Source organism: Camarhynchus parvulus, chromosome 1 (assembly GCF_901933205.1).
Source record: "Camarhynchus parvulus chromosome 1, STF_HiC, whole genome shotgun sequence".
NCBI lineage: Eukaryota > Metazoa > Chordata > Aves > Passeriformes > Thraupidae > Camarhynchus > Camarhynchus parvulus.
In genome coordinates, this window is record NC_044571.1 from 59,485,847 (window position 1) to 59,509,969 (window position 24,123).

General features: G+C 43.0%; 1 protein-coding gene across 1 annotated transcript; it reads left to right on the forward strand.

Annotated features, from left to right (window-relative positions):
* Positions 1-9,924: 9,924 nt before the first annotated feature.
* RGCC (regulator of cell cycle) lies at positions 9,925-23,344 on the forward strand. The gene is made up of 5 exons (XM_030962242.1): positions 9,925-10,012; positions 10,172-10,348; positions 19,469-19,576; positions 21,138-21,200; positions 22,875-23,344. Exons 1-5 carry the CDS (start codon positions 9,976-9,978, stop codon positions 22,880-22,882), a joined length of 393 nt encoding a protein of 130 aa, XP_030818102.1. The 5' UTR covers positions 9,925-9,975; the 3' UTR covers positions 22,883-23,344.
* The last annotated feature ends 779 nt before the right edge of the window (positions 23,345-24,123 follow it).

Consider the following 24,123-nt stretch of genomic DNA (forward strand, 5'->3'; position numbering starts at 1 on the left):
TGTCATCTCACACGGTAAACCCTCTTTCCTTCTCCTCTTCCCGCAGGCAGGCAGGCATACCCCAAGGCTGACAACTTCTCATCATAGAAAATAATCTTGTTCCAAACCCCAGGCCCTAATGGAAAATCCTGCCCTGATACGTGTACAGATAGCCAATATTTAGTCCTGAACTGGCAATTAAGGTGAAAGGGGTGGTTTCACACATCTCTGCAGCTGCAGCATGTAGGAAGAGGTCAAGCATTAAGTGTGACACAGAAGGTTGAAACATAATCGTGTTGGCATGTGTGAATGCACTTGCCACTTGCTGTTTCAGCAGCAACGTAATATGTACTTCGGCATTTGTTTTTCCATGCCTTAACTGCAGCTCCTAATGAAAAGTTCGTGGATTTTCCACTAGAGGGAAGCCTTGCATCCAGAATATTTTCATAGTAACAAAACGCTGAAGTCTTGTAGGTGTTGTTTTGTAGTAAGAGTGTAGGAAAATGCTCATATTTTTTCCTCCTTTCAGGCATTGGAGAGAGGTGGTTGTTCTGTATGTGCTTCAAAATTTGAATTAGACTCGTGTTTGTACAACCTAGCTGTCTGTAGGCATTGATGTGGGGATCTCAAGTTGAGAGGGCAGTTGGTTAGACTTACTTCAAAGCACTGGATAACGGACATTTTAGGAAAATATGTTTGAGCCCACAGATGATCAGATCGGTTTTGGGAAATCCCATGTCCTGTGCAAAAAGTTTCACTCAACTCCATTCCTGCCTTCAGGCTGTTGAAGAGACGCAGAACGTGTCAGCCTTGAAGATTAGCCTTCATTCCAGTTAATTTATCATGAACTAAACACATTGTCTGTTCCCCACTTGGACCTTGCTGCTTGAACATATTTCAAGTCTAGACAAAGTATTTGAGAATGTGCTGTTAGCACTTAGGAGGAGGCTCAGGTTTTGAGAGGTTCCTAGATGCATTTTAGGTATGCAGGAAGATGGAAGAACTAATACATGGTAGTTTTAGGACTGATTTCATAAGATAAATGCTCATATTTAAAGCAACACAGAAGGGAGGAAGCAAGGACCAGAGCAGGAACTGTCTTCCTCTTCCCCATACAGTGCTTAGCACAGAGAACTCCTGGTTTGAGACAAGGTTATATTCCACAGGTAGTAAACTGCCATAAAGCCTATCTGTAAATACAAGCAAACTACACCTGCCTGAGGCCAGGCTCTGTAAACAGTAGTGCAAAAGACATGCAGGAATCCACAAAAGGCATCAAGTACCAAAGGAGTCTGTTAACTGTCACTGCAGACATTTAGTCAAATGTTAGCTAACCCGTGCATTTGATTGTATTTAAAATGAGCTCTGAGAGTTCTGAAGTTGGGGGAACTTTTCTATTAGCAACATATTCTCTGCGTATCTAAATACTTGTCCAGGGAAATTCAAACCCCTGGGATGAAGCCATTAGATTTGCCATGGATAAATTTTTTGGGGATCTGTAAGAGAGAGCATGATTTGTTTGCTCAGGAGTTGGAGGGCTGCTGCAGGTGGTGAGCTGTGCACTGGTGATTAGCTCAGGCATTGCAGAGCATCCATCCCCAAAGTGGCAGAGGAATGCCAGCAGTCCCTTACTGCTCCTGCACTGCTCCGGACCACGGCACTCAGCTGTGTCATTTGTGAGCACTGAAGGAGCCATAAGGTGATTCTCCAGGGGGCAGGCAATGAAAACCAACAGCCCTGTAGTGATATCAATAGGTGTAGCCCATCTTCTCTTTGGGAGCTTACTCCTTCACTGAAGTCTTTCTGGTTTAACAGGCAATGAATTCAGAAAATACCAGAAGGCTGGACAGCTCTGTGGTATATAGGGGCACCCTTATATCCAGTGCAAAGCTATGGACACCTCAGGATGCCAGACATCTAAATTATTGCAGAGATCTGAAAATCGCAGATCTCAATCTCTAAATTGAGATCTGCAAGGCCGATTTCCTTTTTGCTTCTGAAGTGCCACCTAGACTGTAACAAATTGTGCTGAAAGATGTACATCCATGTGATTTCCGGAGCTTATCTGACAATATGTTGCTAAAAGCTTTTTATGTTCTCCCCACTGTATTTCTCCAGTCTCTCTCTCCACTTCAGGCTCTGGCACTTGCTGTTTGCTTCTGTGAACAGATTCAGGTCAACAGCTTAGCACGAACCTTACCTGGCAAATGTGGGTTGGCTGTCTACCAATTGCAGATGGATAGACAATGAAAAGACAGCAATGGCTAATCAAGGATTTGATGAGCAGCCCACACATAGGTGTGTCAGGCTGTTTTTTACATGGCCTTCCATTCAAGGAAGGTACAAATTCCTCTCAGTCACCTTCCATCTTAGGAAGTATGTTTTTTCTAGAAGAAATCGTGATCCTTCTGGGTTTCCTATGATCATGCCTGGCTGTCCCTACCATGTTTCACAGGTAACCTCTCACAATCCTGGCCATCTCAGGCTGGGGGCAGGGGCATTGTGGAACTGGCAGCAACAAATAACTGATCAGAGGAAAGTTGCTGCATTTGGCTCTTGATTATTAGACACTCTCTCATGAGCATTGCCCATGTTGACAGAAGCCCTGAGGAGCGAGGGCCACAGTGAGCAGTGGCTGTGCTGGTTTGACCAGGAACATGGCCTACCATGATATAAATTGGCTGCAGAGATCCTCCAAAAAACATAAGCTATTTCTTCCTCTGGTGACCACCTCTTTTACTCTGTTGTCTCCTCCTACTCACTGAGGTCTTGTAATCTTGCTCTAATAACTGGGAAACTCACATCTGTGTCAAGTGCCAGGTGTGGCACCCTGCTGTCTAAGTATTGAGTAGGTGTGTGCTCCTTGAATTTGCTTTCAGGAAGCCCAAGCAGCCCTGGATACAATGGCACAATACAAATGTTTCTCAGTGCCATGGCAGGACAAATCTGGATGTGCAGAGCTGTGGTTTTTAAGTGTCTACAGTGGCAAAGCCTCTGCTTTGCAGTGGTGTTTCATGTCCTTTTATTTTTTTAAACTGCTTCCATCTTGTGTAAATGCTCTGAGCTCTAGTTTTGGATGCAAGTCCTCTGACGTGGATGTGCAGCTAGTAGAGCTGGGCAGTATGGAGTGAGCAATTCTGAAAGCCTGTTATTTATGAAATAAGAGTTGAAAATAGAAAATGGGCATATGGAAGAAGTTGCTGTCACAGATCCTCCCTCTGGCTAGGAGAATTAGAGCATGGTTTACTTAACTTCCATTTCTGACGAAAACAGGATTCTACTATGGCTTGTCACAAAAATTATTTGAAGCTAAGAAAAATGGAGAAAATACCCAGGGCTTAATAATTATTCCTAAAATGAAGTGCAGTTGCCTCACTCACACTCAGAGGAAAGGGCTGGATGCAGTACATGGTCACTGGCTGTAACACTGATTCTTTTCTTCCCATCTACACAGTCCCCTGTGCACTGGTAACAGGAGAGGCTCCAATGGACTCAAACATTGTTATTTCCCAACCATAAACATGCAAATCCCCGTCCCTTAAAGGGGTATGAAATACTGGCTAACCAAAGCTCAAGGATTGCTGCTTTTGTTCCACATTTGTATGGTGACTGACTCAATGGGGTCCTGGCCTATGACTGCCACTACTGCTACACAAATAACTGAAGAGCTGCTCTCCTGTTCTAACCTCTGCAGCCACATGCCTTCAGCAAACAGGCAGTCTTGGCTCCTCCCTTTGCCTCCTACTGCCTTTCAGCCAACAGAGCATGGGAGGGAGAGTAAATCTTGATTTTTTCAGCCTGTTTTGGTGGCTTGCTTCAGTGGGATGGATGGGAACAACACCCAGCACCCCCTGCCATTCCTAACTTCCCCTGTTCTTGTGGCTATATAAGTTTCCTTGAGATTGGTGCAATATACCATGGAAAACTCAAAATATTGGTTTAATAACACAAGGACGAGTGGAAACAACAAAATGGAAATCCATGTACATTTCTAAAAACAAACCAAAAAACCACCACAAAACCCAGAGGGTATTCAGTGTTCCCAAGAAAATCTAATTTGAATTCTTTGGCAAGAAGGGTTTTTATACCTTTAGATGTGATCAGTATCTTTTTGGCTAGGTATTTTGGCCACAAGTATTTTTTATTATCATTGTAGATATTAATTGCATCTATTTAGAATCTTTATTTCTTGGCAAGATTTAAGGCTTGGGAAACACAGAGTCCACAAACAGTGTTGGATAGGAAGTAACAGATGACTGAGACAAGCAGGCTCTGTGTGCATGAGTGTGTGAAATACAACAGAAAAATACAAAATGTGTAAATTTTAGTCACAGCAAATAGCACTGATGTGAAATATATCTACCAGAAAAATTTGCTACCTTTTATTTTACTAATGGAGGGGACAAATTAGGAGAGATGTCTTATTGGTTTAATACATAAGACTTTCCTTATTTGTTTTGCTTCACAAGGCTTTAAGTTTGCTTTCAATGTGGTTTGTGTGTCAGATATTTTTCATAAAGGCCTCTCAAGCCTTAAATTCCTTTTTTTTCTTGTATGTAATCACTCACTGTTGAGTGAACATTCCTTCTCCCTTGGACAAAATTGCCATTTTTTTCTAATGTAGCACAGTATCCAGCAATTTTAACTCCTCAATTTATCAACAATTCAGAGTAAAACTAGGTGGAAAACAACAACTGTTTTTCATTGTATTTGAAATAGTACAAGTTTCTTGATGGAGAGGTAGTCATAAAAGGTTTTGAAGCAAAACTGGCAGAAAAGGAAAGAATTCAGCATCTCCAGTTCCTGATCCTTATACATGGATCCTGATATGGCGGCAGCAGCATTGGGTAGAGGTAGAGAAAGTGGTTTGCCCTGAGCTTGAGCCCACAGCCTAACACAGGAAATAAATTTCTTACCTAGCATTTGTAAGTATGCTTTTTCCTTTATTTCCCCCCTCCCCCCCACATTACCCTGTAAAATGGATGTTTACTGCTACTGGACCCTTTTGGATGAGAGAGGACTTCATGGAAGAAGAACAAACCCTTTCCTCCACTCAGCCGTGTGCAGCGTCTCATGTGCAACCTCCTCTTGCAAAGGATATGTGCACAGCCTTGTTTTCCTGAAACAGAGCCAAAATGGAGGCAATTTCTTCACTTCTAATTGCCACACAGCACTCCAAATGCCAGGCTCTCTCCCCCTCCTGGCTTACTGCCGTGGTCCCTTTGCTTACATTTTCTTGGCTTTTTGTCCACTTCTCTCTACTTGTTGTCTGGTGGCTCCTTTGCACTGCAGGAAAAAGACTACAGACTTCTTTATGTCTTATTTACTCACTACCATCCCTCTCCTTACCTGAACTTCTCTCCCTTTCCCATGCAGTGCTCAGCCAAAGTCCCTTGACCCAGAACATTCAAAGTCTTGAGTGGTTTTGCATCTCTCTTTACTGTGGACAGAAGCTCAACATTCAACTCTATATGCCAGTGATGTCAATATAGGTTACAAATCTACTTTATTGGTTTAAATGACTTCCAATCCAGCTACAACAATAGTGATTAAATCCAAACTGCCATAAATATGTTTTGGCATCATTAACTTACTTATAGACATCCATTCAAAACTCCAAGAGATTCTGCCTCTAGTTGCTGAAAGACAGAGACCATATTGTGTTCACATTCAGGAGGTTAATTTGACAAGCAGAAAATTTAGAAGGATAGTGGGCCAGAGAAAGTGAGCTTAAGTTTTGGCAGAATTCAGCAGGAAGGTGTATGGTTTGCTCACAAGGCCACAGCTGTGAATGGCTGTGAGCAGGTCCATGAATTTGCATCCACTGTGCATCAGTCAAGGGCAGAGGGAAAACCAAAAGGAAATGCATCAGTTGGTCAAAACTCCAGGTTCCATTTCAAGGTCTACAGAACATGTTGGGAGAAGAGGAAGTAAAGTTCTGTGAAAGACCTCTGGCAAAAGATTTGTTTGACAATCAAGATTAATATATTGCTGTAAGTCACTCACTCTTCCCACTGGTGGTGTGGACTGAGCTACAGGTCATAGGCTTTTACTTAGCCCAGCTGGCAGCCAAAGTTGCAAAACACCTTGAATGGTAGTTAGGCAGCCTATGTAAAATGCATGGCTCATGTCTCTGACAAGGTTTAATCAGGCAGCTCTCCTCATTACAAAACAAGCTTAGCAATTAACTCACATAGGCAATTCCACTTGCAGCGTGAAGGATAAAATAGGCTGGAGTGTCAACCACTGCCTCCTTTAAATGAGCATCCTGAGGGCAGGGCTGTGATGTGCTGCGCAGGGAGACAGGTTATGCTGGTGATGTTAGATCTATTCCTGCTCTGCAGCCCAAGGAGTTGGGTTTCCCTGTGTGTCAGTCTGGCTGGCACCTGTGCTTTTTCATCCTCTGGCAGTTTTCGTTTTTCTGTTTGACAGCTGTCTTCATTTTGGGTTCCCTTGCCTCCTTCAACTAGAAGTTTGGCTATGATGGGCTGTTGTTTGTCATTCACAGGTTTTAAATTATCTACTTCAACAAGTTGGTATTCTTACTTATGTAAAGAATTGTTATTTTCACAGACTAATAAATATTAAAAGACTTGTGGAAATTAAATATTCAAAACTCCAAGCTGCTTCAATGGGAAGGGATCTGGCACTCTGGCTTTTGTCTAGTATCAATACCAATGAGAAGACAGGTGTAGGTTTCACAACACATTTGTTTTTAACTGTGGTAATATGGTATTCTTCAACAAAATTGATACTTTGGGTTATTCTTGATCTTTGCAGTGGTGAAAAGAAATGATTCATTAGACAAAAACTTTTCAGCCACTTCAGATTTGCAAATTCCCCCCTCTGCAGTTCCAGTTTCTGTGTACGTGCATATGGTGCTGCACCTGAACTGTGAATTGTAACCAGTTTCCAATGAATTCCTCATTCTGTTTTGGGGTATTTTTTCAGTTTTATATGAATGTCTCAGAAGTTGTTCATGGATCTGTGGGCATCTCATTGCTTTGGAAGCAACTAGATTATTCAACCTACAGCATCAATGCCTTTTTAAACCCATTCTAGGAGTCTCTTCAGTGTAGCAACACTGTGTCCCAAATTATTCCATGCTTTGTTCAGAAAACTGTGCTTCATGAGCCTTGCAGCTTGACTATATCAAAGTGCCTGTTCTAAAAGCCTCTCCCTGAGGCGTGTTTCCAGGCAGGATTTGTTGATTTAAATAGCTGTGTGGCTCACAAGTTTGTGAGGTCAAAAATGCAGTAGGAAACCACTGTAAACATCGCGTCACCAGCTGAGGAGGATCTGGAGACACTGTGTCGAATGGGCAAGAAGAAATTCACTTTAAATACATCTTGGATGGCTGCCTAGAAAATGAGAGGGATTCAGTAGCTGAGGTTTACATTAGGAGTTGTGTTGGATGTTTCTCCCCATAAGCATGAGCAGCCAGGCGTGTCAGCCTGCAGAGTTTCAGGGCACTGCACTTAAAAGTGACTTTTGCCTTTTGCCAGATGTGGGCTGCTCCTGTTGGCATCTATGCCAAAAGTGCAGCCAGTTCAGCTGGAGCATGCTGGTGGGGCCTTTCAAGAATATTTATGGATGTGCATGGCTACATGGTCCATGACATAGAACCAATAAAAAAAAGTGAAAGTGAATCTTTGTTTCCTCTTGTATAAGCTAATGGTTTATGTGGAAAACTGAAATTCACCAGCTGTCGTGGTTGCATTCAGCAGAATCTAGGCTGCTTAGGAGAAAACATGAGTATTTACTGAAAGAAATGTTAAGAGATTAGTCTGTGGAGCAGTAAACACAACTAAGTAGTTTTAAGCTCAGGTTTTCTTAAGGAAATAATGTTGCTCAAACACATGGCTGTAAAGAAGGGAAGTTTATAGAATAATTTCTTCAGCATGCCCAGAAATTATTCTGAAAATGGTCATTTTGAGTGTAAGAATATAATTTAAAGAGAATGCCAGGGATAAATTCTTATATCACTACAGGGAAGCAATTGGTTTTTTCCCCTACCCATCTATACCCATTCAACTCAATTCAACAGAAAATTACTCACTTTCTTCCTGTATTAGTTTTCTGCTGTTCTAAAGTGTTGAATTGGCTCAGCAGCAGGTGAGAAAAACCTGCTTAAAAGACATGCAGAAGGTCTAGGCCAGGAGTACAAGAAGAAAGAAGGAGGCAGGTCCTTTTTTTGGCAGTAAGGCCCCAAGCAATGCAGGGTTCTCATACAGCTTCATCCCCCTTTGTGCTCTTTTTTTGTGACATGACCTCAGACCCTGTCCCAAAAGGCTGTGAGATTGCTTGACTGTCTTTATGAGAAACAACAGGAAGGGCACAGGAGGACTTTCAGCCCTTGGTTATTTTGCCTGTATTCCTCAGCAAATGGACAGGTTCCTAAGCCTAACCTCAAGCATCTTTTGCCCCTAAGCTGAGTTGTGCTATAGACCAAGCACCAGTGCTCGGTGGGGATGTGTGGTACAGGTTGATCATATGTGATTGAGCAGAAGAGATTTGACATCAGCTGCAGGGCCAGGTCCTTGTCTTTCTGGGCTGTGAGCTGTGCCTAGTCACGTCCTCGACAGTTCCCCCTTCTGCCTTGCATCCATTGTCTCTCATCCTGCTCGTGCTATTGACGTCATACCCTTGTATCTCCTTGTCCCCTACTTTTTAACCTCGCTTTCCCTCTGAGTCACTATGGTTTTTAAAAAGGATTGTTTGTAGACACTTTTATTAGCAGAAAGAAAAACATAGGAAGACCACAGAGAGGAGGAAGCCACAGAATAAACAACAATTGAACTTCGTCATGAGAACTTCTGTTGATTCACTGCAAAAATAAATAAATGCCTCCATATCAGCCGGTAAGGAGAGGTGGACAAATCTGTTTTATTGTCTAGCACATTGTTTTTCTAACTTTGTATCTCGCAGGAGCAATGGCAGCATGTCTAAAAATGTCAAAATGTTTGAGATGTTTTTTCTTACCTCTCCCTGACTCTTCTAATTCTAAATATTTTCATCAGCACACAAACATAATCATAACTCCTGACGCATTCTCATGGAATAGCATCTGATGTCTGTTTTTGGTATTTCTGGCCATAACTAAACATGACAGAGTCTTCCCCAATGAGTATTTAACAGAACTGGTATTTTAGGTGCTCAGACAGCTTACATTTAAAACGAGCAAGAGACAGCACAAGAACAGCACTCTGTAGCTATGGCATGTGTAAACATCAGGTTTACCTGACTTCAGGACAAGTGCCAGAATCCTCCTCCTAAGAACCAGGAAAGCACTCCCCTGGAGAACACCCTGCCTGATGCACCTGGGCTGTGACTCCCTCTGCCTGAGCATTCCCTGCATGTCCCCTGCCACCTGCTCTTCTCCTCGGCTCATCCTCTGGAATTAACTGGCCCAGCTGCCCCCACGCCCGTGCCCGCAGCTCACCGATGTGCGGAGCAGGGCACTGTGCCAGCCCAGTGCCATGGGCATGGGGAAGGAAGGGGATCCCGGGGGTGCTGGAGCAGCCCTGCTGTCGCATGCAAAGCCACGGGCTCGCTGCAAGCGAGCTGCTGCCTCCCCGTCCTGCTGTGTGCTCTGTCCTGCTGGCAGTCCCGGGGCTGGGTAAGGCGGACCCAGTCCCGCGTTCCCGTGGCAGTCTGTCCTTGCAGCCGGCTCTGACTCCCTCTACGCTCCCTCCGCAGCACACAGCCGGAGCCGGGCTTAGGGCAGCGCGATCCTCCCGAGGGAGCCGCACTCCCGCTGGCGGCCGGGAGGCCGCGGGTGACACTTCCCGCTGGCGGTGGCGTTGCTGACGGGACCGGGACAGCCGGCTGGGAGCACCTGCACCGCCCGGGGGCCGCCCCCGCCACCGCGCCCGCCCGGCCCGGCCCGGCCCCGCCGCGCTATAAGCGGGGCAGCAGCTGCGGGGCCGGGCGCTCACGCAGGCGGCGGGAGGCGGCAGCGGCGCTGGGGCATCTCCGCCCGCCGCCGCCGCAGCCATGAAGCCCCCGGCAGCCCAGAGCCCGGCCGGGCAAGGTGGGAGCGAAGGGCGGGACCCCTTCTTTCCTTCTCCCCCTTCTTCTTTCCTTCTCCCCCTTCTCTTCCATCCCTTTCCTCCGCCGGGGTGGGGGCGCGGGGGCCGGCGGGTCAGGTCCGGGCCGGTCCGGTTCTGACGCCGCTGTCGCCGCCCTGCAGCGCCGGGGGAGGACGGCGGGGACCTGGCGGAGGCGCTGGGCGAGTTCGACGCAGTTCTGGCCGAGTTCTCCTGCCCCGCCGGCCGGCGCCGCTTCTTCTACGGTGAGCACCTGGAGCGCATGAAGCGGCGGAGCAGCGCCAGCGTCAGCGACGGCAGCGGCCTCAGCGACTCCGAGAGTGAGTGTCCGTCGGTCCGTCCGTGCCGGCTGTGCCGGCCCCGGGCGCGGGGGGCGGTCGGGAAGCGACGCTCCAGAGCGGGTGCTAAATCAGCGCTTCGCCCTCTCTGAGCGGGGCAGGGACCCGCCTGTTTCTATAAAAGCAGCTCGTTCTCGGTCACGTTCTGGGCTGGAAGTGCAGGGATGCACAGTCTGGCCCCGCTGGTTTTGTCGCTGGTGTTGGACGGAGGGGAGAGTTGCTGGAGCGGAGCCTGAAGAGCTCTCTCTGGGAGAGGGTCGGGCTGCGGGACACCGGCACGTCCCGGCATCTACAGCGGAAGATGTCCCTGAGGCTCGCAGGGACTGCCCGCTGTGTCTCTGTAACCAGCATCATCTGGGCACAGCGAGCTAGCCAAAATGTGCTTCCCACAGCAGCTGGAAACTCACCCTGGTTTCCCGTTATAAGAATGGTCATCCATCCATCCACCTGGATGGACGACAGTGTTATCACTGTTTCAGAGGTGCTGACTTTAAGCTACCTTGTGCCCAAGATGTATGTAAATGATCTGTGCAGAACATGGAACGGGAAGGGAAGAAAGCTACTTGGAACAAGAAAATGTAGAATTGGAACTAAACTTCTAGTTAACTTCGAAAAAAGTTCAACCCCTCTTACTGGCTTTGCTAATCAGGGAGAGAAAACATCTTTCTCTTCCAGATAGTGAGGCTGGAAACTGCTGTTCTTTTTGAGAACACTACGTTACTTTCTCAGTCATAAGTCCAGCTAAATGCAAAATATAACCAGTTTTGTTGATTTGGGTTTTGTGTTTGGTTTGGCCTTTTTTTTTTTTTTGGTTAGGTTCCTAATTATATGGGAAGCTTGATGAAATTTACTTGTTTTGCAGCTATTTATAATAAGACTGCTCCTCTAATTTCTGTTCTGCCTCTTTATCAGTTCATGGACTCAAGGTGCCATTCTGTTGATTTAGTGCTTAAACACTGATGCTATCTCCCTGGTACTTGAGCTGTGAGAGCAGAGAGTCTCCAGATTATCAGAGCCCTTTATTTCATCACCATGGATGGAATTCATTTTGTTGACAGGTATTGTTTTACCTGCCCTGAACTTGGATACCTTGCCTAGCACTGCCTTTGGGTTTTTTCTGTGGAAATACATGGATCAAGATGCTATTTTTCTGTTTCATAATGTAGTGAGTGTAAAACTCCTTAGAATCTCTCTACCTCCAAGGAGGATTTTGAACTGTGTGCCCAATTTAGACAGAACATTTTTCTTTCATATGACTGAGGGTGTGTAAGGTGAATTCTGCCTTTACTGAGTCAACTGACTGCCCTAGTGCTTATATTTCTTGTGCAGTCTTTGTTGTGATATGTTAACCTCTCACATACACTTATTTTGTCTCGCAATTGAGACACTTGTAATGATAGAGTGAAATAATTTACTGTTGGGAATTATAAAAACCCCAACCCAGTATCTAGAACTTCTTGTATGGAGAAATGCTAAGAGACTACAGATAGCTATCTGCTATGGTTCAAAAAACTTAAATCTTGAAAACTGCTTAAAATTGCTCTGTTAGAATTGACAAGAAGGCTCTTTGGAGGAAGATGGCAGTGCTCTCTGGCTGGGCAGAAGGCCTGGTGAGAAAACAGCATGCTCATGTAAACAAGCAGATCAGATTGTCAGGAAGATCTGGAAAATAAAAATCTGTGAGGCAAATCCACATGGATTTAGGCTGAAGACAGTAGTGGGGTTAGTAGGATAGACAGGGTTTGACGGCTCTATAAGTCCTCAAAGGTCTTGTGTGAGGAACTTGTTAAGTTTTCAATTCCTGTCCCATACCTGAGTTACTCGCTTGGTGATGCATGGTGTGAAAGGTGGCTCTGGAGAGGTTGGAATAATTTCCTTCTGGACACTGGCATGTGAGGGACCAGGAGGGTGCACCAGAGTTTATGAGGATTTGTTTAAGGGAAAGGAAACAAAACCAGCCAGCTCTGCTCATGGCTCAGGAAAGGCCTGGTGAAACACTTCTTCCTAAAGGAGTCATTCAGTGCAGTCAAGTTTTTATTTTGAAGTTATGGTAGGATTGGAGAGGAATTGTGGATTTATGAAGAGCTCCTTTTATAAAACAGGCTCTAGTGTCTGATGTAATCCAGCTACACTCCCTACATCTATTTTAAGAATAAATGCAGGGAGTTGCCTACTTACCCAGGTTCTTTCAGTTCAAATGCAAGTATTTCTTGAGTTTATTTTCCCTTTGATTTCTGTAATTTAGTGTTAGCCAGTATAGTGCTGAATTCATGACCTTGCCCTTACTGTGATAAGGGTTAGGTTAAAATACCACTGCAGAATCAAGGGGTAGCTGGGCTGAAAGGGTAAGTTCTGATAACATGAGTCTTTAAAAAACCATATTATCTACAGGTAGTTTGAATGATCATCTTGTAAATGAAGATTCTTTACCTCTTTGCAAAATCTTGTTATCCAGTGCCAAGACTATTTCAAGTACACTTTATCTTGTGTGTATAGAACAGTTCAGACTACTGTGTTTTAGTGCTGTCTGTTGTTTGCTGTCTGATCTAACCCTCCTAACTGATGTGGTGTGGCTGAAGATATGTATCTTTTGGCCACTCCTGCAGTGATATCTTTCCACTCAGGGATGGAACTGTAAGGGAAGGAAACATTTTAAACTGTTGCAACTGTTTGTTTCAGTGCCCCTGAATCAGCCTTAAATTCAGTTTTGTGAGCAGCTACTAACAGATGTCAAGTGGTTGTACTTGAACAATATTGTTTAGTTGGGTCAGGGGAGCCTTTCCTCTCCTGGGGTTTCTGCCATGGGCATGAGCCCTTTTAATTTACAGAAGAGTTTACAGAAGATCTCTGTCAATGCAGTTAATCCTGAAAATATTCTCTTATCCTTAAAATCTCCCAAGGGAGCTAGCTCCAAAAATACTACCTTAAATTCATGTATTACATATTTCTGGCTCTTGAGAAAAAGTAGGATTTTGAAGCCTCTGTATGAAAAATGGGTGCAATAGTACTTTGTTCTTCCACATCTTGTCCTTTCATTTGACTAAATGCTCTTTGGACAAGGTCTGGCTTGGCTGTGGCTGAGCCTTGTACGTAGCACAGTGGACTCTAGACCCTGCAGCAACAGAGAGGCTGTGAGTGCAGCTGTGTGTGATGATTCTGCCCACGAGTATTACATTAACCACCGCAGCTGAGTGGGTCAGAGCTGGAAATCATGATGTAACTGCTGAGTTACTCCAGCATTCCAGAGCTTCTGGACTGGGAGTGAGAACCAGTTATGTTTCAAGCTGATGTATTCAAACGAATTGGAGCCCAGCAGCTTTGTTCTGTAGGTTATTAATCGTGCTGGAGCTTCTAAGCTGAGGAATACTTTGTAACTCTTTGCTATTCACAGCACATCTGGGCTGTGATAAAGGAGGATTTGTGCTAGAGAGGGCTGTGCTGGCAGAAGCCTGTAGCTGCAGCTGTGTTAATGAACTTACAGATAGCATTGTCTTCGTGTGTCAGAATAAGCTTGCAAAGAAGAGTGCAGGCTTGCCTGTGTAAAGTGCATGCCCAGTACAGTTTATGGCAGTGTCAGGACAGCCTTCCAAGTTTAGACTTAGGATAATGAATGGAAGTTGGACTTTGAGAGGTTGAGAAGGGAAGTGCTTTAGTGTTTCTTGGGCCAAAATTACAATAACACTGAAAAGCTACATCATAATCTGTTGTCTTGCTCTCAGAAATGTTTGACTCTTGTAGCTCCATGTTTTCTTGAGGCAGGTTCAGCTTCCCGCCTCTCTGTTAAAAGCGTTGCAAGATAATTTCATCAATTCAATTCTTGTGCTCATACAGCCAGCAGTGTTTCTTTGTAGTTATTTTTTAGGGGTAAATAAGTGGTTTCTGAGCAATGCCTCATGGCTTTCAAACACAAGAAAGAAATTCTGAGTGCATCTAGAATTCTTAATTATATGATTTTAAAGTCAAGTAGGTGCAGAGGTTGAGCAGGATCTTTTAACACTCAGTGCCTGGTGTAGTGCCAGCACTTGTGTTTCCATGGATGTGGCTGTGGATGTCTCCAGGTGCTCATGCTAATGCCTAATCCAGAGATGAAGCATCAGCCCCTGTTGGTACTGCAGCACTCACCCTGAAAAATCTGTTTGCATTGTCAGCCTTGTAATATGTGACCATAAAGAAGGCAAAGAAAAAGGCAACAGAAATTATTTAAGATGTAAAATATTTTCCAAGCAAGTAGCCTGAGCCTGTCTGGCAAAAAAGGTGTTTTGGGTGGGGACAAGACAGTCTTCTGGAGAATCCTAAGTGACATTAGGAAAGTGACTGCTACGTCACCAGTATGAGGAAGTCAAATTAAATCAGCATGTTCCAAAGAAATTAGGCGTTATTTCTTTCATGAACGGTTTGCCTTAAGGGTATTATTGATAATAAAAGTTCATATACTCAAAAACAACTTGATAAAATCCCAGCAGGAGGGATGGGGCCATTGGGGACTGCTCGGGCTGGTGCCACTGGTGTCTCAGGAAAGAGACTGGTACCTGCATTGGGAGAACTTGGGGGAGCTCATCTTGCAGCTGTCAGTGTGTGGCTGCACCACTCTGAAGCTCCTCTACAGGCATCTGCTGTGAGAAACAGGATGTGAAGTAGATGAGCCTTTGGTCTCTGCAGCAAATGCCAGTTTTGTAACATGAAAAGGAGGTAGATTGTGTCTGTGAACTTCCTATGGCTTCTCTCAAACAAGAGGACAATTAAATGCTTCTAATTAGAAAAGTGAAGACTTTCTCTTCTGGAAAACGTCCCTTTTATTAAATTATCTGAAAAATAAACTTTTTTTACATTACTGATATGCTCAAGGGGAGGAAAAATTGGAAGTTTCAGGTGCATAGCCTTCTTTACAGGTATTTCAGTGTGCTGAGAAATGCAATTTTCATAAGATTTCCTGTTCTTGTCACCTCAGCATACTCGTTGCTCTTACTCATTAGAAAGGGAGATTAATAAAGGGAAGGCTGGAGTTGGGAACTGCCTCATAGCTGGTAACCATGGGAGGGAGTGGGAAGGTAAGCTTTGTACATAATGAGAAAACATGCTTGTGCATCTGGATTTCAGGCTTCCTAGATCACTTTTGTGTAGCTTTGTGATTTGAAATCCTTTAAATAAGGATGCTTAGATGTGTCAATAGAGAAAAGGTGTCATTTTTTGGTCAGTATTGGAACAGATGTTTGTTAGCTAGGCAAAATCCCCACAAAAATAAACAATGCAGCCAAGTGTAACTGTGATGATGATAAAAATAAACACTGTCCTTGGGGGCTGAAACATACACATTTTGAAACAGGCTTTTTGTATCATGAATATTTCTCACTTCTGCTGGTGACATTACAATTTCCAGATTTTTTTTCTGATTTTTTTTAGCAAGAAGGCTATGTTCTGTTAGGAATTATTTGTGCAGTCTACTCATTAAGTGCTGAGTTACTGTTTCATAATGAATTCTTGATTTCTAGACACTTAAGTGGACTTGTGAAGCTTTTCTCTGAAAGCTTTAGGGATGTGCTTTAACTCTTTCACCTAAAACTTTCCCCACTGAAAACTGCAGTAAAAATGTTACCAACTCCAGTGCTCTTCAAAATTGAGCCATGGTACTAGAAAGAGCATGATACTAAAGAAGCTACACCAGCTGAATTTTTCCATTGTCTGTTTTGAAATGAGAAGTTTGAGGTTTTCCTCCTTCAGTCCATTATGACCGAGAGCCTTTCAATTGCTCATTTCATGGGGCCATTTCTATATTTACATGGTGTTGCCATGGTTTATTTTGTGGTTTAACCATATACTGGAACAGCAGAGTTATACTAACTACAGATTACTTTGCCAAAGCAAAATCCACCCATATTTATTCCTACTCCCTAATTTTGCAGTGTAGCCTGACTCATGCAAATCGACTCACTGACAAAACTCTCAGATTTTAAGGCCTTTTACATAAAAGCACAGGGACTAGAATCAACGTACAAAGTGAAAAGCAGATAATGAATAACAAACTTGCAGTGGGAGAGAAGGAGCTGGGTGAGGAAGGACAGCAGCAATGAGATCCTTGGCATCAGCCCCTGGTTATTGGGTTGCAGAGGATGTTGTATTTGTCTGGCAGTGGAACTCTTCCAAGGGCCATTATTGGAGGTGAATGAGCAAATCTTGGCTTTGGCAGCTGGTAGAGAGCAAAGACTGAAGTGTCCTTTTCCCAGAGCTTTCTGCCCTACAGCCACCCTTTGCCAAAGAGGATGTCTTTCTGTGCTGCATGTCATAAGTATTTTTACATTGTTTTCAGCAGTTATGGTGACCTTGCTGGTGGTGTCAGTGCATTCCTCCTTACATCACTAGAATTTCTGATGCTTGGTGGCATGAATAAGCCACAGTCAGTAGCTAAAGTATATTTTTGCTTTGAGAAAGATAAATGTTGATATTTTCCTGAAATTATTACAACCCATAAGAAGATAACATTGTTATGTGAAAACATTTCACCTTTTGAAACTGGAAGAAAAACATTCAGAGATTTAAAGCAACAGTTTTGTCATGTTTTATCTTTGTCCAGTTGTAAATATTTCTCAGCATAATTTTTGTGGAAGCCAGTATGAAATTACATTTTCTGATGTCAACCCAGCCTTGCTACATTTGGTGTCTGGATGTTAGTATCAGAGTTCACATTAAAAGTATACTCAGATTTATAACCATGGTTCTCTGTATTTTTTATGAATTCAATGAGCCATCAAAACTTTTAAAATATGAATTAATTTGGAAATTCTTGTTCTCCTATTTTCAAATAAATAGCCTGAAAAGTGTTTTATCTTTGCTCTGTTCTGTCAGTGTTTCAGTGAATTACAGTCTTGGCTACAGCACTGTTTGTGTCAGCTATTACAAGTTACTTGGGGTTTTGTCCTGAACAGCTAGAATTTTCCATTCTGTGTTTCTTAGTCACTGGGGTTTGCATCTTGGCTGAAAAAATGTGGCCTTAGTAGGCTGTTGTTCTGTAAACTGATTTCAGAGGAAATTTGCCATACCTTTAGTGGAGAGAAAGTGTCAGTTAATCTACAGGGTTCATGGGGTGTAGTACAGCACTGGTGGAAACATCATTACAGAGCACTACCAGATTTCTTTCTCCCTTAGGTTATTTTTAATTTTTTTCTGCTTTTAGGAGCTACTTCTAAAATGGCTTATCTTTTTTCCTCATTTTTCTATCTAAAATGTTCTCATTTCTGCATTGTATTTGTGAAGTCTTTCTTGTATTTGAAGTTTCAATTAGCTTGGTTTTGATCTGCTGAAGTTTAGAGAGAACAGCACTTCTTAAGAGTGGAGATAAAGAAATGGCAATTAAGGGGTAGTTTGAAGGAGCCATCAAACTCTATACCCATGTCTACAAACAAGAAGTACCAAGTGGTGGCTGAGCAGGTGGCAATAGCCCCAGGTGAGAGATGGCAGTCACGTCATTGCTCACGTTTGTGTGGTGCTGTGGGCCATGTGTGTTTGCCAGAACAGGATCTGAGAAGATGGCAGAAGAAATTGAAAATACAGCCCAGTGGTGGGCCAAAATGCATGGGAAAGAGGAAAGTATTCCAGGCTGAAGCTTTTCTCCCAAGTCTTTCCAGTGTGTATTGTAACAGAGGTGAGCTTGGAAGCCGGCACAGAACAAACAAATCAGATTTTATGGCTGAGGGAAGATCTGAGAGGCTTTGTAGGTGCAGTTGTTTGATCTGGTTTGTCACTGTGCCTGTGTGCTCCTGTGGAAGCTGCTTCTGTGCTGGACAGGACAGCAGGCTGGAGGAGGTGGCTACGGACACACACTCCTCTTCCTAGAGATCGCTGAACTTGAGGCCCAGGTCTGCCAGATGGTGGTCTCAGTGTCTGCTGGCCAGAGACATCCAGATGTTCAGTGGAGGTGCAGATGTGCAGATCTTGGCAAGGCAAGCTGTGGGCCTGCCCCTTTTGCCAGTTCATCCAGACACCCTTGATTAGCTAAAGCAGCGCTCTGCTGGCACAGCAAATGGGACAGGCGTCCAAGGAAGTGTGACAGTTCTCTCTTCAATGGGCTTGGTGCTGCAGTGCAGCCCCTGCCAGGCTCTGGCTCCAGGGACAGGGGCTGTGTGCGCTGCAGGGAGCGGGATTGCTGCCTCGGTGGCAAGCAGTGTACTCACCACCCCGTATATTAAGACAGACATTGATGTCCTAGGCAATGTGCCAAGTAAATGGAGACCATGGCCATGTTTGTATCACTGTGGTGTCTTTTTGTAGAAGCACAGTTTCCAGGTCACTGGCTTGAAACTGCAGGACCAGCAGTTTTAGAGTCTCCAGCAGGATGACAACGCCTCCTTCCAGTGGAGCCAGGACTAATACTTGGGGTGCCCCTGCACATAACGATACTTTTTGATGCTTTTCAAGCTTAAGGCCTTCTCTAAAATACAAGAACATCAAAATGGTACTGGGGGCCTTTTCTGCTCCTTTCCAGGGCATATAAGGCTTTCTTTGAAAGATCACCTAAAATAAGATTGCAGGATATCTTGTGTGCCAGTACTGCTTCATGAACTCCAGAGTCACAGAATAAAAGATTTTAAAATGCCATACTTAAACTAGCAGAGTAATGTATGGAGAAAGGGGTGTGCTTGCTTTGGGGATAAAGGACAACCCAAAGTATATTCTTTATTCTGGGGAGGGGTGTCCTTGCCCTGGAGCTCTCTATTCAGGGGTTTTTGGTAACTTTTGAAAAATTTAGGTAACAGAATTTCCCAAAATATTGTGGATTGGGCAGGTCCTAATAGATCTAATTTTCCTGATATGGGATAATTGTAATTTCTGTCTAATTTTTCAAATGGTGCTGGCTTCAGGGAAAGCTAACACTTTCCTTACTGGGGGTGAGGATTGAGCCTAGGGCTCCTTTCTCTTTAACAGTAGGAGTGGGAACAGCAGCCTTCACACAATAAAGGGTTTATTTATTCACTTCTCTAGTTTTGAAGACTTTAAATTTGAGTTCTGCAGACTTTGAAGTCTCTATAGGAAAGGCTGCATTTTGGGTTTCAATTATATTGCAAACTTCAGAAGGTGTCAAATTTACTTTATAATGTTGCTTTTTTGCAGGTGCAGATTCCCTCTACAGAAATAGTTTCAGTCTCAGTGATGAAAAGCTCAACTCTTCAACTGCATCTACTCCAAGCTTGCCATCCCCTTCAGTAACTCCCTGTAAAGGTATCTCAATTTTAGCTGTTGGCATTTCTTCCTAATCCTCAGTTATGTGGGCTTCTTGCTGGGAGTCAGGATTCACATGCTTGCATGGTTTGGTTTTTTTTTTTCCCCTCCATTTTGGTGTTTCTTTTTCTTGGTGGGTTGTTGTTGTTGGGTTTTGGGTTTGTTTTTTTTTTTTTTTTAATGACAACAAAATGAAGGATTACTGTTGAGCACACTACAGATCCAAGTATTGTTGTCTTGATTATAAATGGCATTCTGTATCTGCACTTTGCAGGTGGCCTGGTAAGGGTTTTGGTTTTGAAACACTGAGCTAAAAAAATTGTAGTTTTCTGGCTGATAAGGATTAATTATTAACTTGTGTTACTTTTTTACTGATGCAACTGAGTGGCTTAAGTGTCCCATTTCTCTATAAAAATGCTTAGCCTGGATGCAGGGCTAGAGGGACTCCTGAAGCCGTATGCTGCCATTTAAGTTAACACAATTGCTCAGATCCATACAGACCTTACACAGTGCTTAGACAAACCATGTGTTAGCAGCTCCTTCCTCCTCTGAAGCTATGCTGCTGCAAAGAGGCTTCTGTCTTGCAGCTGATCTGATTTCCCAGGACAGTGCTTCATTCAGGTTAACTTGAATTAATTCTGGAGCAGACATATCAATAAGTGAACACTTATACATTTGTATTACATGGTGCTTCTGTTACAGCTCTGCATTCTCCTCAGGCGCATGCTCAACAGCCTTTCATGCTTTCATATCTCTTCCACAGTGACCAGTCACAAAAAAACAAGTTAAATCCTTTATTTTCAATTAGTGGGACATTGGGGAGAATTAATGAGTAACTGTTTCTGTGAAGTAGCAAAAAAAGAGCTCAGCTGAACTGACAGGAAATATTTGGTGAAGAATTACTCTGAAGGACAAGATGCTCTTCCTGATGAGAAGAAAGAGTTGGAACTGGCTTTGAAAAGATCACAGACATGAGATAAGGAAGCAACTTGCAGTAAAACTAGATTGAATGAAACCAGTGGTGTTGCCAGGAGTGGAAAATTTGGTGGATGTTTGGTTCCACATTTATAGTGTATGGACCAAGATGAAAGGATCTGGCAGCACAGCAAACCTGTGACACTGACATGATTTTAGAGGGCTGAGATTTGAGTAGGGCTGGGAGCTCATAGGGATTGATTAGGGCCATGCATGCAGCATCTGAAGAGATGAAATAGGAAAGATGGCCACAGTAGCAAAGACATGGATTAGTTGATAGGAATCTTTTATTCTTCACTGCATCCCTTTTTTTTTTTAAGGAGACTACATAAAGTATTGCTTTGTGTTGCTTCTGTCAAGTAGAAAACTATGAAAGCTAGAATTTCAGTCTCCCATGTTCTCTAAGTGCTTTTGGACACTGCAGCAGCGTTACTGAACTTTGCTGATGATAATCCACAGCATTTTTGCTACCCCTGAAAATTATTTGGAGGCTTGTGTGTTTCTAGTGTTTCTTCTAGCCAGAGAAACATGCCCTGCCTAGATGCAATACAACACTGCCTAATCAGTATTGACCCTTGTTTTGCAGCAAAGCTTGGAGACACAAAAGAGCTGGAGGACTTCATTGCTGATCTTGACAGAACACTAGCAAGTAAGTAGGTTTTTATTAGTTGCTTGCATCTCACTTGGAGCTTGTTACAAAGAGTGTTGAAAGCCAATGTATAGGGAGAGAAGGAAGGGAAAAATAGAAATATTTTATATAATGTCGCTTCCTTTTAGTTTGATAGTCCTGTGGATTGTTATCTGGATAAGAAGGTAAAACAGACTAAATTCAGACTTTGCCTGAATGTTCAAGGTGTGCAGTTTATCCTGTGTGACAAAGGCTGAACTCAATGAACACCTGGTCCCACCTCTAGGTCAGCTGCAATTCACCCCTCCTTGACAGCGGATGGATAAATAAACATCAGTTTCTTAAATACTCAAATCTCAGTTTAAAAACTGGTGATCTGTTTCTTCATTATAAAGCTAAGTAACTGGAGAAGTGTCCTTAGGTGAGGAACAATCTTTTTGTTCTAGACTTTGCTTTATGAAAGAATGAAGATATCTGTATCTGTTGACTTAATGTCAAAATCCTATTTGTGCTTGTTTTTACCAGGAATGGAACTTGGATCACTTTTTCTGCCACTATCTAGAAATTGTATCTTTCAGCTACAGTAATGAATTCTTCATTATGATTTTTAAAGAAAAACAACCAAAAAACAGGGTGCCTGTTGCCAACCATGTACTCTGCCTATTCCTTTTTGCCTATTCCTTTTGCTTCTTCCTCTTCTTTGCTTCTTATGTTGTGGATATCATACCATTTCTTTTGTGTTTCAGGTTGGGGTTCTTTTTATGTGGAACTAGGCTATAGAGCCCAAACCAACAAGCTGTAGGACTAGACTAAATAGCAGCATAAACAAAGCCCTCTCAAACTATGAACTGAGAGTTTTGTGTGCTCATTAGGTGTTTTCCCTTCCCTGTATTTCTTGAAGACATGGACTTAATTCAAGACAGCTGCCCTTATGACTTGCTGCTTCCCTACTGTCTCGCTTGTATCTTAATCCTGATTTCACTTCTCATACTTCTCATACTTAAAAAGTTTTTAGTTTCCTGTCTTCTGTCATGGATGTAAGCTTTAGCTAACACCATCTTTACCACTGAAATGTAATTGACCACTCTTCTGAAGGAAATCCAAGTTTTTGAAGGTTTGTGTATCCCAAACTGGCAAATATTTGCATTGCTGTATCTTGCACAGCCGTGTTGCAGCTCTAAAGGGCCTGCCTAAAATTTGAAGGTTTTATTTTTCCCTTGCAAAGTACATCAAAGGTGAAGGCAGGAACTACCACCTGCTCTAGTGGTTTTGTGCTTTTTTTTAGTTTGTTTGGTTGGTTTTTTTGGGTTTTTTTCCTTTTTTTCAATCCCAACTAGACAAATCTCCAGTGACCTCAGCAGAGTTTCACTTGTACAGTATCACTGTACAGTGAGGAAGAAGTCCAACTTCCATCTGGTATTTATCACCACATTTTTGAGGAGTTGTATGTATATGCTTGAGGTTACACAGAACTTGTACAGATACCTTTCCAAGCCTAATGCACTTGTTAGAACAGTACTTGCCTTGTCTTTTTAGCACACCAGCATTTCAGCTTTCATGTTAACTTAAAAAAAGACATAATTTGGCTTGTCAGGCAGTCTACCAAGCTGGGCATAGGCAAGTGCCTGATATGTCAACAACATGCAATCCTATTTAATAGAGAACTTAATGATCTTTCTTGTTCTGTATTTTCAGGTATGTGAAATGAGTTTTCAGCATTGTGCTTGCATGTGAATGTCCTCTGAAGGATAAGTGACATCAATCAGTGAGAACTGCTGCCCTTGTCTGATAACTTTGCTCAAGATACCCTCTGAACATAATCTTTGTGAACTCCTACAAGTATTTAACTGGCAACATTGGTTTCGGGGTTTGGGGTTTTTTTGGGTGTTTTTGGTTTTGTTTGGTTTTTTTTTTTTTTTTTACTTTGCAGCAGATGGAATAACTTAAATGTTAGAGTTGTATTTTGCTTTAAAATATAGCTTGAATTTTAATTTAAAGTTGCTTTTATGCAAATATATTTGTAATTTTATATAGTTGAAGACTTTAATGCTTTTCTCCATTATAATATATTTTTGTATGCAAATAAATCCTGAACTGAAATCCAGATGTCTGTAAGCTTCCTGTGAACATGCAAACTCTGAAATATAAGCACAAATTAAACTTTTACTGAAAACAACATGCTTTTAAATTATCTTGATAATGGTATATTTCCTGTTAGGTAAAATTCCTAATGCTAGTTTAATGTAGTTGCTTAAATAAGAACTTTGTGCTACGTAAAATTAATACAAGTAGGAAAATAATAAATTGGGTCAAACTGTTACTTCAGATTTGTGTTAGTACAAATGAAATAACACTGACTTAGCAGACATTTGAACAATAACACCTATTCTAACCCCTGTGTAAAAGCTGATTTTAAGCTCTCAGACCATTTGACATGAAGCACTGGCTCTTTGGAAGGTCAGACATTTAGGCCCATCAGTTTAGAGCTGTGGAGTTCCTGTACCACTGGGACAATGCTGGTGTCTGGGCATTTCTGAGACCAGGCCCTTGGGTCTGGAACAGTCAACCACTCTGAAAAGACTTCCTGGCCATCACTGTGCTGCTGAAAGAGGGAAGGTGAACCTGTGCTTTTACAAGGAACCTGATTCTTTCCATATGCATTAGGCACTGGCAATGTCATTATGTGAGCTCTCCTGCAGCTGCTGCAGGCATTACAGCTGCCTCTGCTGTCTGAGCTGGGCTCCCCTCTCTGTTCTGACCAAGAGAGCTGGGGCTGGGCTGGTCTGAACTCCTGCCTAATTTTGACCAAAGCTGTCTAGTGAGCAGTTGCTTGAATGGTTCAGTTATTGTGCCACCTTTGATGTGTTTGAGTGTGTCTGGAGTGTGTGAGTACCTGTGAGACAGCTACCTGCTTAGGGGACCCTAAAGGACAGATTTGGACCTG

What these genes read in the sequence shown, in the direction of transcription:
- RGCC (XM_030962242.1), top strand. Translation starts at nt 9,976, where the DNA reads ATGAAGCCCCCGGCAGCCCAGAGCCCGGCCGGGCAAG. An exon ending in CGGCCTCAGCGACTCCGAGA is followed by an intron (nt 10,349 to 19,468) that starts GTGAGTGTCCGT and finishes GCTTTTTTGCAG; the next exon opens with GTGCAGATTCCCTCTACAGA. An exon ending in TTCAGTAACTCCCTGTAAAG is followed by an intron (nt 19,577 to 21,137) that starts GTATCTCAATTT and finishes CTTGTTTTGCAG; the next exon opens with CAAAGCTTGGAGACACAAAA.